Source organism: Oxyura jamaicensis, chromosome 13, assembly GCF_011077185.1.
Source record: "Oxyura jamaicensis isolate SHBP4307 breed ruddy duck chromosome 13, BPBGC_Ojam_1.0, whole genome shotgun sequence".
Classification (NCBI taxonomy): domain Eukaryota; kingdom Metazoa; phylum Chordata; class Aves; order Anseriformes; family Anatidae; genus Oxyura; species Oxyura jamaicensis.
The window spans coordinates 13,577,552-13,592,091 of record NC_048905.1 but is presented as its reverse complement, the minus strand read 5'-3'; the positions used below and the strand labels follow the sequence as shown (position 1 = coordinate 13,592,091).

Here is a 14,540-nt window from a genome sequence, read left to right as displayed (position 1 = left end):
CCCCCCCCCCCGTGTCCCCCGCCTCCATCCGCGGCGCCGGGAGGAGCTCAGCACCCCTCCCTGCCCGCCATCGCTTCGCCCTCTCCCCCTTCTCCCTCCCTGCCTCCGGGAGAGGCCGTCTGGTCTGTGGAGCCAGAGAACAAGTGTCGGAGCGGGGAGCGCATAGCAACAGGGCTGTGGGATGCAGAAGATTCGGCAGCAGCATCTCCGCAAGGTGAGAGGCGCTCCCGGACCTCGGGGAGCGCGGGCATCGCGCGCGGGCACCCGCGGGTGCATGGCTGGGAGGCTCGGCCCTGGCACCCTCGCACGGATTGCAAACGGGGAGGATCGGGGGCATCCCGGTCATGTTGTCGGGACCTGTTGCCTGCTCGGAGGGATGCTTCTCCTCTCCCTGCCCTGCCTGCAGGTGCTGCTGGGGGTGATTCACGGCCAGGCTGCCCCAGGGGGCTGTGGGTGGGTGCTCAGCACCAGCTCCCCGTGGTGCTGCTCCCGGGGATGCTGCTCCTCACAGCCTGGGGCTGCCCGGGCACGGGGAGGTTGGGGGTGCTCGGGAGGGTTTGGGGTCTCCCCCATTCTTGGGGTGAGTGCACGGGGCTGGGCAGTGCCTCTCCCACCCGCAGCCGGGATCGCCTCCTCCTCCTCCTCCACAGGGTTTAGAGGGGTCAGGGTGGTGCTGGAGCCTGAACATCCCTTGTGCCCGTTGTGGGCTGGCAGAGATAGAAATCCTGCTGGGAACCCTTTTTAAAGCCAGCTTTCAGGCTTCCCCCACGGAAGGCTATGCCTCCGCTGCTGCTTTGCTCGGCGGGTCCCCATCTGCCCCTGCACCCGGGGCCGAGCCCCTCCTTGTCCCCATGTCCCACGCAGGGACACGCTGCTGCTGCTGGTGGGTCTGCGCTCCCTGGAGCATCCCGGGCATCCCGGGTGCCACGAACCCCTCGGGCTCTGCCTTTCTCCTCTTTGCTCTGCCAGCCCATGCCTGCTGAACGCAAAGTGAGGAGGGCCCCAACCTGTGCCCAGCCTTCAGCCGGAGGGAGGAGAACCCAGGAGAGTTGTGTCCCTGCCAAGAAATTCCTGGGGTGCTGGGACCGGCACTGGCCTGGTGCAAGCCAGCAGCTGTTTGATGGCCCTGGCAGCCTGAGGCTGCCTCCCTGTCCCCGGTGCTGTTTGGAGGCAGCTCTTTCCTCTCCTCTTTCCTACAAATTGCTTATGCAGGTCACTTGGTGACTGCAAGATCCATTAAAAGTTCTCTTTGCCCCTTCAGAATGTTTTCTGAGATACTTGAGAGAATTCCTCTGCCGCTGGTGATCCCGTTTAACATTTTTTCAGGAATTCATTTAGTCCCGCAGCGATCAGCTGGAATGAGAAGCAGATGTCTCGAGTTATTTCCCCCATCCCTGGTGCTGCTCGGGGCCCTGCTGCCCCTCACTCCCCAAACCCCCTCTTGCTGACAGCGGGCGGGGGTCTCTCATCCCACCACCCCCACCGGGCACTGCAGGACGCCGTGTCCGACCCGGGCAGGGGCTTCCTGAGCTGATGGAGCCGTTTGCACATCCCCAGGACCCCCCCCCCCAGCTCCCTTCTCCCTCTCGCCAGTGTCTGCATCCCACCTGTGAGCCGGGAGCTTCAAGCCTCACCAGACATCTTCAGGGCACGTGGGGATTCCTCCTTAACAGGGATCCTTCTCCGGCCCTAAGGGGGCCGTGTTTGCTTTTGCATAATAGTACTTCCAGAAGAGCCGAGTGGATGTTGTTTTAAGACAGCGCTCGTTTGCTTGGAGGGTTATTTGGTGAGGGTGGGGGACAGGGCAGGCACCTGCCTTTGGGCTGCCCCATCCCAGCCGGGAGCAGCAGCCGAGCCTCTGCCCCCTGCGGGGGTCCCGCGGGGACCGGGGGGCACCCAGTGGGTGTCACCGGAGCTGTGCACGCTCCCCGTGCTCTGGGCATCGCTGCAACGAGTTTGTTTCAGCCTCAGCCATCTGTGGCCACCGCCAGCCTGGCTTGCTCCCTCTCCTGGTTTGCACCGTGACCCTGGAGCAGGGGCAAGCAGGGCTAGCACAGCCCCCCAGGGCTCTTCCCACTGCCCAGACTCAGATTTCTTGCACTTCCTAAGCGATTCTGCATCCGGATTCATTTTTTTTTTAGTGGCTTTTATTTCTGTTCTTGAAGAGATTAACAAGCATCTCTAACTAACCCGAAGTGACTCACGCGTTACAGACGCGCTGTGCTCGCACGGAGCCGCAGGGGAGAAATCTGCCGTCGGGTGGCATCTCTCCATCTCTCCCAGCTCGGCGCCGCGGCTCACGCGCAGAACGCCGAGCGAGCCGCGGACAGCACGGCCCCACGGTGCCAAGCACGAGCTTAGGCAAAATACGGTGAAAAACCAGCTCGAAATCTGGCTGGCTTTCTGCATCCAGCCTTGTGCCAGCAGAGGCTTCAGTAAATCGGTGTGCAGGTAATAATTAGCGCAGGGAAATTTCCTGGCGGAAGCCACCTCTTCTCCTCCCGGAGGCTCGAGTGCTTCTGCTCCTCGGTGGCCTTTGCTCCACCGGCTTCGCTGGGAGCATCTCGTGGCGGATGCAGGGAAGCGGTGCCGTGCTGGGGGAGGACGCTGTTGCCAAGGGAGCTGTTGGTCCCCGTCTGTTTGTAGCCGCGAGACGGGAGCGCGGTCTGAAAGATGGCACCGTGGAAAGCGCTAGAGCGTCAGGAGGAAGATCCCCGTCAGGACACAGGCTGAGGGGGAGCACTGAGCCTAAAAAAAGGCCTGAAATCGCGGCGCTGCGTGAGGCTTCCACCTGAATCAGCACGGCGTGCAGCTCTGTTATTTGGGGCAGAGATGGGCTGGAAGCCTTAAACACCGCGTGGTGCGATTTGTTTTAACTCGTGCTGACAGACCAGGTTTTAGCGATGGGTGGGGGGGGGTCTGGCCACCCCTGTCACCCCTCTGCCCGCCTGGCAGGGACCTCGGTGAACGCGGGGCTGAGCAGCCGGCACGTCCCGGAGGGATGCTGCAGGGCCGTCTGTGCACCTCACACACAGGTCGCGGCAGGTGCTGGGCTAATTAGCAGCACGGCCACGTTTCGGGGGAGTAGCTCAGTCGGAGAGCCCCGTTAAGGCACTGCAGGAGGGCTGCCGGGTGGCAGGGAGGTTTTGTAGCTCCAGAATTACATTTTTGGGTCGTGGTTTCACGTTCCAGCCTGTGTTTCTGAGTCTTTTCCTCCGGCCCTTGCCCTGCGTCGGTGGCATCCAGCAGGGATGGGTGTTTGGGGGCGGCTTCTGCAGCTGGGGGTGGGTTTCGGTGCGAGGCCTTTGCTCGGGCTGAGCGTTTCGGGGTTGGCTTTGGGAAGTTTCCTGGCTCGTCCTGCCCCTCCAGGGGTCTGCGAGCGGGGCTGGTGGGAGCACGCAGCCATCGCCATCGGCAGCTCGGCTCCGGTCTCCATGGGAACCGGCAGCAGCATCCTGCGGGCTGGCCGGAGAGCAGCAGCAGCAGGAGGAGGAGGAGGAGGAGGAGGAGGAAGGCGATGTGCCACCTCGCCCTGGGCCTGTGGCAGGGAGCGTGCTGGGCTCTGCTCCCCAGCCAGCGCTCATTCCCCAGGGGACGGAGGTCTGCGTGCAGGGGGACCCACAGCTCCTGGCTGATCCCTCCAAATCCATGCCCCTGTCCCTCCGCCTCATCCCATGGGCTCATCTCTCAGGGCACTCAGGGACATGGAGGTGGCTGCCTTGTCCCACTGGGGCGCCACAAGAAGGAGGAGGCTCCCAGTCAAGCATCCTTCTGCCCTGGCCCTGGTGTCCTTTTGCTTCATGGAAACTGCACCCCACGGACCTCCTGGCAGGGGTCAGCCCCGTGCAGTGACACAGGGACACAACCTAACCCCACCCGTTTGCCTTTCCCACGTGCACGGACCCCAGGGAGCCCTCCCGGGGAGTCCACCCGTGCCGTAGGACCCACACCTGAGGCAGCCAGAGGGAGGTTTGGAGTCACTCCTTCCCTCCTGGGTGCCCTCTGCCATGCCCTGCACCCTCTCTCACCCAGCCGGTGACACCGGAGCTCCTGGTGAGCCCCAGCAGCCAGGACGGGGACCTGGGCTCCGAGTGCCCTGAGGACAGAGGGAACTGGACGGGCCGGCTGGATTTCCTCCTCTCCTGCATCGGGTACTGCGTGGGGCTCGGCAACGTCTGGAGGTTCCCCTACAGGGCTTACACCAATGGAGGAGGTACTGCTCATCCTTCCAGACGCATCTCTCCTCGCTGGGCTGGGCTGGCGGGACGTGTCCACGGATGGACCCCCCCCCTTCCCCACCTCGGGGCTGGGAAGCATCGCTGGCTGCTGTGTGCTGAAGGAGGGAGGCACCAGGCACTGCTTCCAGCCGCCTCCTCCTGCCCCTAAGCTTGCTGCAGGGCCGTAGGGTCAGCCTGCACCCAGGCGTGGATGGGGCTCACCTGCGAGGGTCACTGCATCGTGGCATGGAGACGTCCCCAGAGCTCCGTGCTGCACGTGAGCCCCCACCAGCTGAGCACCCCCTTTGGCTCTGGCATCTTCCCCTGGTGTCCTGCAGGACCCAAAGGGCCCAGCAAACGCTTCCCGGGCACCGAGGGAGGGGAAGGAGCCCTTCGCAATGCAAGAACCCGGCAGCGACGGCACAAAGCGCCTAGAGTATTGAGCAGTTCCCAGAGCAGCTGCTTGTCACTTGCAATAATAACTGGAGGATTTCACGGTGGTTGTGAAAGATCCGAGGAGGAAAAAGTGTCTGTGTGTGGGGGGGAAAGAGAGGCAAGGCGTGATCACAGCCCCTTCCTCTGCACTAAGAGCAGGTTGCCCCGGGGATGTGGGGCTGGGGTGGGCGACGGTGCGGGGGGCTGCGTGCTGCCCCTTGCTGCCCCGTTACTATTCCTCGCGAGGAAGGCAGTGGGAGGTTGTGGCGAGAACATTTTCCTTCCAATGATGGGCTTTAGGTGTTGGCCCTGCGTTAATTTTAGGGTTGTTGTTGTTTTTTTGTGTGTGCGTTTGTTTATTTTTTTCTTCTCGCAGGAGCTTTCCTGGTTCCTTACTTCATCATGCTGGCCATCTGCGGGATCCCCATCTTCTTCATGGAGCTGTCGCTCGGGCAGTTCTCCAGCCTGGGGCCGCTCGCTGTCTGGAAGATCAGCCCCCTCTTTAAAGGTGCGTGCGTGGAACCCAGAGCCTCTGCCGTGCTCCTACCCGAGCCGCGCGATGAGGACGTGGACCAGCAGTGTCGTCCCCAAATCCTCCAGGCTCCCGTTAGCAGCAGAGGTTAAATCCTGGGGGATGGTGGAGCAGGCTGGACTTCTGGGCTGGTCATTGCAGTAGGTGCCAGCTGTGTGTAAGCTCTTCCAGTCTGCAGAGGCTCTGGATGTGATGATCAGCTCTAGAAATTACATGAAAGCAATTAAACCAGCCCATGTACAAAACACAGCATCGAAGCTAAGCGGTGGCTGTTGAAGACAAAGGTAAGAGAAAAGCGTTCAAAAAAAAAGACCAGCTCCAACGCTTTTACTCCTGACATGGAGCTGGAGTAAAACCCTGTCTGTGTATAAGGCAACAGGTCATCAATTTGTGCGCGTTCAGGGGCATGAAGGGTCCCCCCCAGCAGGGGAACCTCTGGCCTGGAGCTGGTTAACCACCGGGCTGCTGAAACGCAGTGTGTGCCCCTGGTCGTGGAAGTGCTCCGACGCGGAGAGATGGCTCACTCCTTCTTTACCCTCTCCTTCCTCCAGGCGTTGGCATGGGCACGATCCTCATCGTCTCCCTGGTGGCCATTTACTACAATATGATCATTGCTTACGTTCTCTTCTACCTCTTTGCATCCCTCACAAGCGACTTGCCCTGGCAGCACTGCGGCAACTGGTGGAACACCGAGCTGTGCCTGGACCACCACGTCATCAAGGCGGGGAACACCACCTTCCCCGTCAACACCTCCAACACCGTCAGCCCCAGCGAGGAGTACTGGAGGTACAGAGCCTGTCCCCATGTGGGGACGGGGCGGGCATCCCTCTGGGGACAGCACGGGGACAGGGTGGGGGCGAAGGGGCTGCGCTGAGCATCTCGTGGGCACCCGCACTTGTGGGCGCAGCGACGGGGTCCCTCTGTCAGCGTTCGGTGATACCCCAGTGTAATCACCAGGATCGTGTCTCTGGCACGTGGGGGGTGTCTGTGATTTAGCACTGCTTTGCTGGCCCGGAGGTGTGCTGGAATGAAACGCATCCCATGGGCAGACTGGCTGGGATTTGCTCTCAAGCAGTTTTTCCCTCCGGGCTGTTCAGTGCATGGAGAAGTCCCACCGAGTGCTCCCGTTCTCCCTGGCACGTAGCTGCCCGTGCCCTGCTGCTCTCTCGCCGCTGGTGTTGCTGGCATGGTCGTTATTTGTAGCAGAAGCAGCCCCGGGTTCAGAGGGGGTCTCCGGCAGTCGGCGGGGGAGCCGTGGCCGCTCACCAGCAGCTCTCCTTTGCCCCTAGCCGCTATGTTCTGCACATCCAAGGGAGCTCCGGGATCGGGGATCCCGGGAGGATCCGCTGGAACCTGTGTCTGTGCCTGCTCCTCTCGTGGACCATCGTGTACCTGTGCATCTTAAAGGGGGTCAAATCCTCCGGCAAGGTAAGGGCTGGGAGATCCCTTTGGGGATCTACAGCGATGCCCACCTGTGTCTGCATCTCTGTGCGCCTGGGGAAGCGAGACCGGTGAGCAACTCTAGCAGGACACAGCCTGCTTAGGGCATGGCTTGCACACCCCGACACCGGTGCTGCTGGCCCTGCTGCGTCCCGAGGACCCCGGCGCTGCAGAGGGGTGCTGGGTGCTGGGGTGTCCCGTCCCGGGAGGGGGTTACAGGGGATGAGGCGTGCTGCGTGCTGCCCCCAGCCGCCCCTGCGCTCCCGCAGGTCGTGTACTTCACCGCCACCTTCCCGTACCTCATCCTGGTGATGCTGCTCATTCGCGGCGTGACGCTGGAGGGGGCCTGGAAGGGGATCCGCTTTTACCTCACGCCCCAGTTTGACCACTTGCTGTCTTCCAAGGTGAGCAGCATTTTGTGCAGCTGGCCCAAGACACAAAGCCAAACCTGCCACCTCCAGCACACAGCAGAGGCAGGTCCCTCACTCGGGTGGCTTTTCTGCCACCCCCTGACCCAAAGTCCTCAGGGGGCTTCCCAAACCCTGCTCTGCTCAGCTCTGTTTCCCCCCCCCCCACAGGTGTGGATTGAGGCAGCCCTGCAGATTTTCTACTCCCTCGGGGTAGGCTTTGGGGGCCTGCTCACCTTCGCCTCGTACAACACCTTCCATCAGAACATCTACAGGTGGGAGCCAGATACCCTCTGCTAAAAATCATGGGTGGGGAGCCACAAAAGCCTCGGCCGGTGGGCTCAAGGGGAGGGTTCAAGGCAAGCGGGAGCTGCACGGGGTCACGCTGCAGCGCTCCTTGCCCGAGCACCTGGCAGACACCGGGCATCTCACCCAGGCTCCAGGGGGATTAAAGGGTGTGTTGGAAGAAAAATCTAAGCATCAAGACACAGCACCCGGCACAGGACATGTGGGCTGCAGGTGCTGGTGGCTGGGGCGCCTGAGGCTGCAGCTGCGCCTGCTGGTCCTGTCCCCAACGCCACCAGCAGAGAGGGGACTTTGGGTGCTGGGCTGGTCCCCTCTCCTGGGGAAAGCAAGCCTGGAAGGACACGATCCATGTCATCAGGCATAGGTCCTGCTTCCCCCGGGAAGTACCACCCCGGTGCGGGATAGGAAAAGGCAGGTTCAGAGCATCTGCTTTCTCTTCCCTAGGGACACCTTCATTGTCACCCTGGGCAATGCCATCACCAGCATCCTGGCGGGGTTTGCCATCTTCTCTGTTTTGGGATACATGTCCCAGGAGCTCGGGGTCCCTGTCAACCAAGTGGCCAAAGCAGGTGAGGCCAACGAAGAGCCTTCCTCCCTCACCCTCTGCCTGGGGCAGCCAGGGCTGGGAAGGGGAGGTGCGGGGCAGCTCCTCCATCTCCATCTTCCATCTTCTATCCTGCACCTCCAGCTGCCAGAGCAAGGACCCGGGATGGGAAACTCCTTCTCTGCCTGCATTTCCCTCCCGGGCTGCCTTCCTGGAGAAGCCGCAGACTCCCAATGCCCTGCCTGGCACGGGGGTTTGGGGTTGGTGCCCGACAAACCCTTTTCACCCTGCTGCCCTTTGGCTCCCCTAGGTCCTGGGCTGGCTTTTGTGGTGTACCCCCAGGCCATGACGATGCTCCCCCTGTCTCCGTTCTGGTCCTTCCTCTTCTTCTTCATGCTGCTAACCCTGGGCCTGGACAGCCAGGTGAGAGCAGAGCCCCCCCAGCCAGCGGCGGCACCAGGCAGCCCGGGGGGCTCAGGGGACCCTCTTGTCCTTTCCGTGCAGTTTGCCTTCATGGAGACCATCGTGACGGCAGTGACAGACGAATTTCCCTACTACCTGCGGCCGAAGAAAGCTTCTTTCTCGGCTGTCATCTGCATCGCCCTCTTCCTGATGGGGCTGATCCTCACAACAGAGGTGAGGCGTGGGGATGGCTGCATCGGGGACTGATGGGGGGCTCGTTTTAGGGAGTGTGTAGGGCAGCAGCCAAGTTCGCAGAGACACAGGTGTTGACGCTAGCTAACGAGGTGGGAGAGGGATGACTGATGACCCTGGGCTCCCTGGGGATGTGAGGCCCCCCCAGGGGGGAGCACAGCACAATTCTTGCCCCTGCACCAACCCCAGAAGAGGAGCGGTGTCTCCTGAGGGCACAGGACTGCTGCATTCCCCAGTGCCCCATGGGGCAGAGCAGGCAGGTGCCCCACAACAGGAGGACGTGTGTTTATGGGGATGCTGGTCCTGGCGATGCCGGCCACCGGTGCTCTGTTCCACAGGGCGGGATGTACTGGCTGGTCCTACTGGATGACTACAGCGCCGGCTTTGGGCTCATGGTGGTGGTGATCACCACCTGCCTGGTGGTGACGCGTGTCTACGGTAAGGGGTCTGTCCCCAGGGGGGCAGGGGGAACGGCGGGCTGTCTGCCAGCCTGCTGCAGGCACCCAGCTCCGGGGCAGAGATGGTAGCTGCTGAGCCCTTGTCCCTCTCCCTCCCCCAGGCATAAAGAGGTTCTGCCGAGACATCCACATGATGCTGGGCTTCAAACCGGGGCCCTACTTCAGGGCGTGCTGGATGGTCCTGTCCCCGGCCACGATGATGGTAACCGCTGGGCTCGCGGTGCTGCGTGGTGCCAGCGTCCCTGGGTGACCTCCCCTTGTGCCAGGTCGCTCTGCTGGCCTCTCCTGCTGGCCTCCACCTGGCCCGGGGACCATCCTGCTTCTGCTGGGAGGTCTCCACGGGTTTGAGACCTCCCGAGGGCTCCGGGCTGACTTTGCCTCCCTGCCTCGCTCCCGCAGGCGCTGCTGGTGTACAACATCATCAAGTACCAGCCCTCCGAGTACGGCACCTACCGCTTCCCTGCCTGGGCCGAGGCCTTGGGCATCCTCATGGGGCTCTTCTCCTGCCTGATGATTCCCGCGGGCATGCTGGTGGCCGTGCTCCGAGAAGAAGGGACGCTGTGGGAGGTAGGAGGCCCCGAAGCACCCCAGAAATGTGCGGGGGTGACCCCGAGCCCCTGCCTAGCCTGGGCTCTCTGGTGGTTTGCTGCCTGTGGGGTGCCAAGCATGGGGTCGCTTGTGTGGGGTGGGCACGGGCACGTGGGGCTTTGCAGTTGTTTTGCAGGAGCAAATGTGGAACAAGGAGGCTGTAGGGTAGGGGGTACCCCAGGCGCTGTCTGTGGGGGGCTTCCTCTGCTGAAAGGCTTTGTCCTGGGATGGATTTTGCCCTTCCCAGCTCAGCGTTGCTTTGCTGCTCTCCCTGGGCTGCTCCCCGCAGTGCCGCAGAGCTTGCTGCCCTCCCCAGGCTGCAGCCCTCCCAGGCAGGAGCCGGGGCACGGTGACACGGCCAGGAGCCACCAAGCTGGATGCCGTCCCCTCACCCAGGGGGACCAATAGCCCCCAGCCCCTGCAAGCCCTCCCCAGCACCCCCGCAGGCCAGAACACCTCCCCAGACCACGGCAGGGCACCGATACAGAGCTGCCTAACCCAGCATCCCCATCCCACCCGCACCGGGCGCTGTACCCATCCCCTGGGAGGGATGGGGGTGACGGTGGGGAGCACAGTGCCATGCGCCCTGCTCCCTCTGCCCGTCCCCTCGCAGCGCTTCCAGCAAGCCAGCCGCCCCGCCATGGACTGGGGCCCGTCGCTGGAGGAGAACCGTACGGGCGCCTACGTGGCCAGCCTGGCCGGCAGCCAGTCCCCCAAGCCGCTGATGGTCCACATGCGCAAGTACGGGGGCATCACCAGCTACGAGAACACGGCCGTCGAGGTGGACCGGGAGATCGAGGAGGAGGAGGAGGAGGAGTCCATGATGTGAGGGGATCCCCGCAGGATGCGGGGCTCGCCCCCCCGCTTTGCACTGGTTGCACTTCGGCACTTCAGGCCGGCTCGGTGCAGCGGGGGGCTTTGGGGAGTTGCAGCCCCTGCTGGCCCCCCCTGCCACCACCCCGGCCTCCCCAGGGTGTTAGTGTCAGTGTCGCGAGCTGTGTAACGAGTCCGTGCGTTCGTGTGATGGTGTCTGTGCAAGTGGCCGGGCTGCCCCCATCCCCCTGGCCCCAGCCTGCGGGCTCCTGCCCGGCGCCTGGGCGCAGGGATGCTGGGTGCAGGGGCAGCAGCCCACTGAGTTTGTCCGTTCTCTTCTAACTCGTATTTAACTCCTGTACCCCACGAGCTAAGGTGTAGGAAAGGATTTTAGTATCCTCCAAGCCCTGAGGAAGGCGTGTGTCAGTGCTCTCAGAGGTACTCCGGCAAAACTGGGACGCATCAGTGTCCTGCTGATGAAATCTGACCTAATAAATGAGCAGTCAAAAAAGAGTAAGAACTGAGAAAATGCTTCATAAACAAACGGGCTGGGGATACTCTGAGCTTGTGGGTCCCCATGGTGGCAGGGCTGGGGCAAGCTGAAGGATGGGAAGAGGCTGAGTGACCCTCACAGACGCAGGAGACCGTGGACAGGTCTCAGCCAACCCCAGTGCCAAAGAAGGACCCATGTCCATCCCCAGTGTTATCCAAGGGCTGTCCCCAGCCATGGGTGCTGCTTGGGGCAGGGAGAAGCTGCTGTAGCTCCTCTGCTTCCCAAAGGAAGGTGAAGGGCTGGGTTTTGATGCCCAGGTGGGATTTTGGGGTAGCTGCTGGTCTGGAGGGTGTCGGGGAGCTTGTGGGTGGGCCCAGTGCTTCCAGTCCCCATCACCCCACTGCTGTGTGCGACTTCCCCTTGTGCTGTCAATTCTGCATTAAAAAGCGGTGTGTGACACAGTCTGTGTGTTATTTGGGGGCAGGAGGGGGGCAGTGGCATGCTGCCTCCCCCAGAGCACCTCCTGCCGGGGAGAGGAGCTCGCATGGGAGCAGGAAGGGCACATCCAGGGGGGCTGCCGGGCATGGGGGGCACAGACACCCAGGGCTTTGTCCTGCACATCTCCATCCTGGTCAGTGAAGAGCCAAAACCCAGGATAAACAGAAAAAAAAAAATAGGGATTATGCCGGGATTATGCCCTGATGCTCTGGTTACTAACTCCAGGGTGAACCCTGGCACGAGGCTTCTCCAGCATGGCCGTGTCACCGTGTCACCCACACAGAGCCACCCACGTTCCCATGCTGAGGATGCTGAGCGCACCCCAGAGCCCCTCCTGGCAGGTTCTGACCCTATTTTCCCCCCTCAGATCCCTTCTCTGGGCCTGGGGAGCTCTGGCAGCACGACCGTGCCGCAAAGCACCTCCGCTAGTCCCCGGGTTAATGATTAGAGGCCGGCCATAAACGCATCGCCGAAGGAAAGTTCAGGCTGTGGCGGCTGGGGAGCGGGGAGGGCCTGCCATAAACATTTATGGCCCCAATGAATCCCTCGCTCTAACCTTGACACTATTTACAGAGCGGGAGGCCTCGGCGGGTCACGGTGCTGCCCAGCCATCGCCGTGGGTGCTGCCTTGGGGAGCCCAGGCTGGGGGGCACGGGTGGGGGTCTGCAGGCTGTGATGGAGCAGGGGATGGGCGTTTTGAGGGGTCACAACGTGCCGCAGGCACCAGAAGAGGCTGGCACCCTCACATGGTATGGATATGGAGGCTCCTGGAGCTGAGCACCCTGCTCTGGCCTCTGCATGGCTCCAGCCTGGTTTCCTCCTCACTATGGGATCCCCACTCCCCAGATCACCCCTGCGAGCCCTTCGGCCGGCCTCCCCCTTGGTGGCCACCCCCGGACAGAGGCTCACCGGGAAGGATTGGGGCAGGGACACCTGCCCTGGCCCACACGGGACCCTCCCGTGCCCTGGGGAGTGGCAGGGAGCCCCCGGCCCTGCCCTGCCCTTCCTCTGAGGCCAGGGGAGGCCGCGTCCTCCGCAGCGGCCTTGTGCTGACACCTCGCGGGGCCGCGGCTCCACTGCAGGCTGCCAAGCCGTGCCGAGCTGTGTTAAGCCGTGCCGAGCCGTGCCAGGCCATGCCGAGATGTGTCCCGGCAGCAGGGATGCTCCGGCTTCCTTCAGCCTCCACCCGGGGCTTGCTCCGGGCCTCGAGGCCTTGTAGGCCGGCAGCGCTGCCCCGGAGCGAGGCTGCGGGGCCAGCCGGGGCCGGGACACCGCAGTGAGGGAGAAGCACCCGTTTCCATGCTCAGAAGTTGTTAGCTATTTATTGCACTTGAACACCAAGAATAAAACCGACAATCGCCCTTCCCTCCCGCACCCGGGTGTCCCCCCGCCGCCCTCCCCGCCTCCAGCATCCGAGCGGAGCAGTGAGCCTCCTGTTCACAGCCGCAGGTGCCGAAAAGAAAGGAAAAGGAAACAAACAAACAAAAAAAAACATCCCCACCCCAACACTGGCCCGCTGAACCCAACACACGCCACTCGACGGATCGAGGGCGCGTGCAAAAAGACGAAGGCTTCAGCTGCAGCCACACGGCCCCCCAGGCACCAGGGGACGGGCGGCTGCCCCTCCCCGGGGCCTGGGTTTTGTTACGTGACAAAGCCTGGTGTACGCTGAATCATAATATATTATTATTATTATTTGCAATCATCTTAAATAAATATTTCCATAGAGAATTCCTGTATGTATATTTATATTTTATATATATATTATATAAGAGAGACAGATCTCGTTTTTCTTTTTTTCTTAAACCACTGTTAACATTTTCCCTGCCCGTCCAAAAAATGTTACAAAAGCCCTAAAGTTGTGCAACAGTTAGAAAAAAAAGGGACAACAACCCAAAGAGGGAAGGAGCCGCTCCATATAGCCCCCTCCACGCCCCCTCTCCCGCTCCCCGTCGTCCCACAGGAGGGAAGGACAGAGCCGAGGGGCAGGGAGCTGCTGGGTGGCCTCTGGGGACAGGTGGCACGGGGGCCACTGTCCCCTCCTCTGAAGTGCCCACAGCCTGTCCAAGTCTGGGTTTTCCTGCGTGGTGTGGAGGGGCTGGGACCTGCACCTTTGGGAACGGGCAGTGGCAAGGTTCTTCAGCTAGTGGGAGCATGATGCTCGCCACAGAAGAGCTCTGCAGACCATGAGACGTCCCATGGTGGCCATAAAGGGTTAACCCAGCTCCTGGGGTGATCAGAGGAGATGGTTATGGGGTTTTCTGCTTGGTCCATGGGGCTCTCAGACATGATCCCGCTGTTGTCTGGTCCTCCCGGGGAGGCGAGCGCAGCCAGCTCCAACCTGTGGGTCTCCATAGGGTCAGGAATTCATGGGGGGCAAAGGGAGAGGAGGCAGGTTTGGGGTCTGGTGGATGGAGCATTTATTCAGGGAGGGGGAAGTGCCTGTGCCTGGCTGGGGCGTGGAGCAGAGAGCTTGCTCCCTCCAGCAAAGAGCAGAGGCCCTAAAGCAGCTGCTCTCCTTCCAGCAAGACCTGAGAAATGAAGATGCTGCAGCTGAGCCCGGCGGTCAGGAAGCCAAAAGGGGCAGCTCCCAACCCTACGCACGGCTCCGGGAGCCTGAGACCTCCATGGCAAGTGCTCACACTGATAAATCCCGTGGCCTGTAGGACAGCAGAACTGATCATTTTGGAGGACTTCTGAATTTATGTTGCCCTGGCTGGCCGGGCCCATCAGGCTACGTGTATGAGGGAGATAACGCAGCATGAGCTTCGTCCTTGAGGACGGTGGGGACAAGAGGCCCACGGTGGTGAACTCCATCTCAGAAGGCGGCCTCATCCTATCGCTTATCGGGAACATCCCCTGGCCCTTGTCATCGCCGGGTGGCAGAGCAGTGGTGGGGCTGCTGGGGCGGCTCCAGGGAGCGAGGCTGGCGCCGGGGATGGTGCCAGCAGCAGCTGCAGCCGCAGCAGCCCTCACTCAGTTGATGGATATTTATTTTATTTTTGTTCAGTTTTTCTGCAAGTTCTGGCAAAATCAGGAAACGCAAAGGAAGACAGACAGGAGGTGTTTCACCTTGGCTACTAAAAGAAAGGGGGGCGGTTTGTCAGTGCTCGTTCGGAGATGCTCTGGGGATACAGAAACCTGCTCCGGAGGAT

At 61.9% G+C, this 14,540-nt stretch overlaps 1 protein-coding gene across 1 annotated transcript; it reads left to right on the top strand.

The window, feature by feature from the left end:
• The first annotated feature begins 11 nt into the window (after nucleotides 1-11).
• On the top strand, nucleotides 12-10,918 carry SLC6A7 (solute carrier family 6 member 7). Its single transcript, XM_035339001.1, has 14 exons — nucleotides 12-214; nucleotides 4,033-4,213; nucleotides 5,029-5,160; nucleotides 5,736-5,970; nucleotides 6,474-6,612; nucleotides 6,894-7,028; nucleotides 7,203-7,306; nucleotides 7,782-7,906; nucleotides 8,192-8,304; nucleotides 8,386-8,517; nucleotides 8,874-8,973; nucleotides 9,095-9,195; nucleotides 9,393-9,560; nucleotides 10,195-10,918. Exons 1-14 carry the CDS (start codon nucleotides 182-184, stop codon nucleotides 10,408-10,410), a joined length of 1,914 nt encoding a protein of 637 aa, XP_035194892.1. The 5' UTR covers nucleotides 12-181; the 3' UTR covers nucleotides 10,411-10,918.
• The last annotated feature ends 3,622 nt before the right edge of the window (nucleotides 10,919-14,540 follow it).

What these genes read in the sequence shown, in the direction of transcription:
- SLC6A7 (XM_035339001.1), top strand. Translation starts at nt 182, where the DNA reads ATGCAGAAGATTCGGCAGCAGCATCTCCGCAAG. An exon ending in GGCTTACACCAATGGAGGAG is followed by an intron (nt 4,214 to 5,028) that starts GTACTGCTCATC and finishes TTCTTCTCGCAG; the next exon opens with GAGCTTTCCTGGTTCCTTAC. An exon ending in GGTGGTGACGCGTGTCTACG is followed by an intron (nt 8,974 to 9,094) that starts GTAAGGGGTCTG and finishes TCCCTCCCCCAG; the next exon opens with GCATAAAGAGGTTCTGCCGA.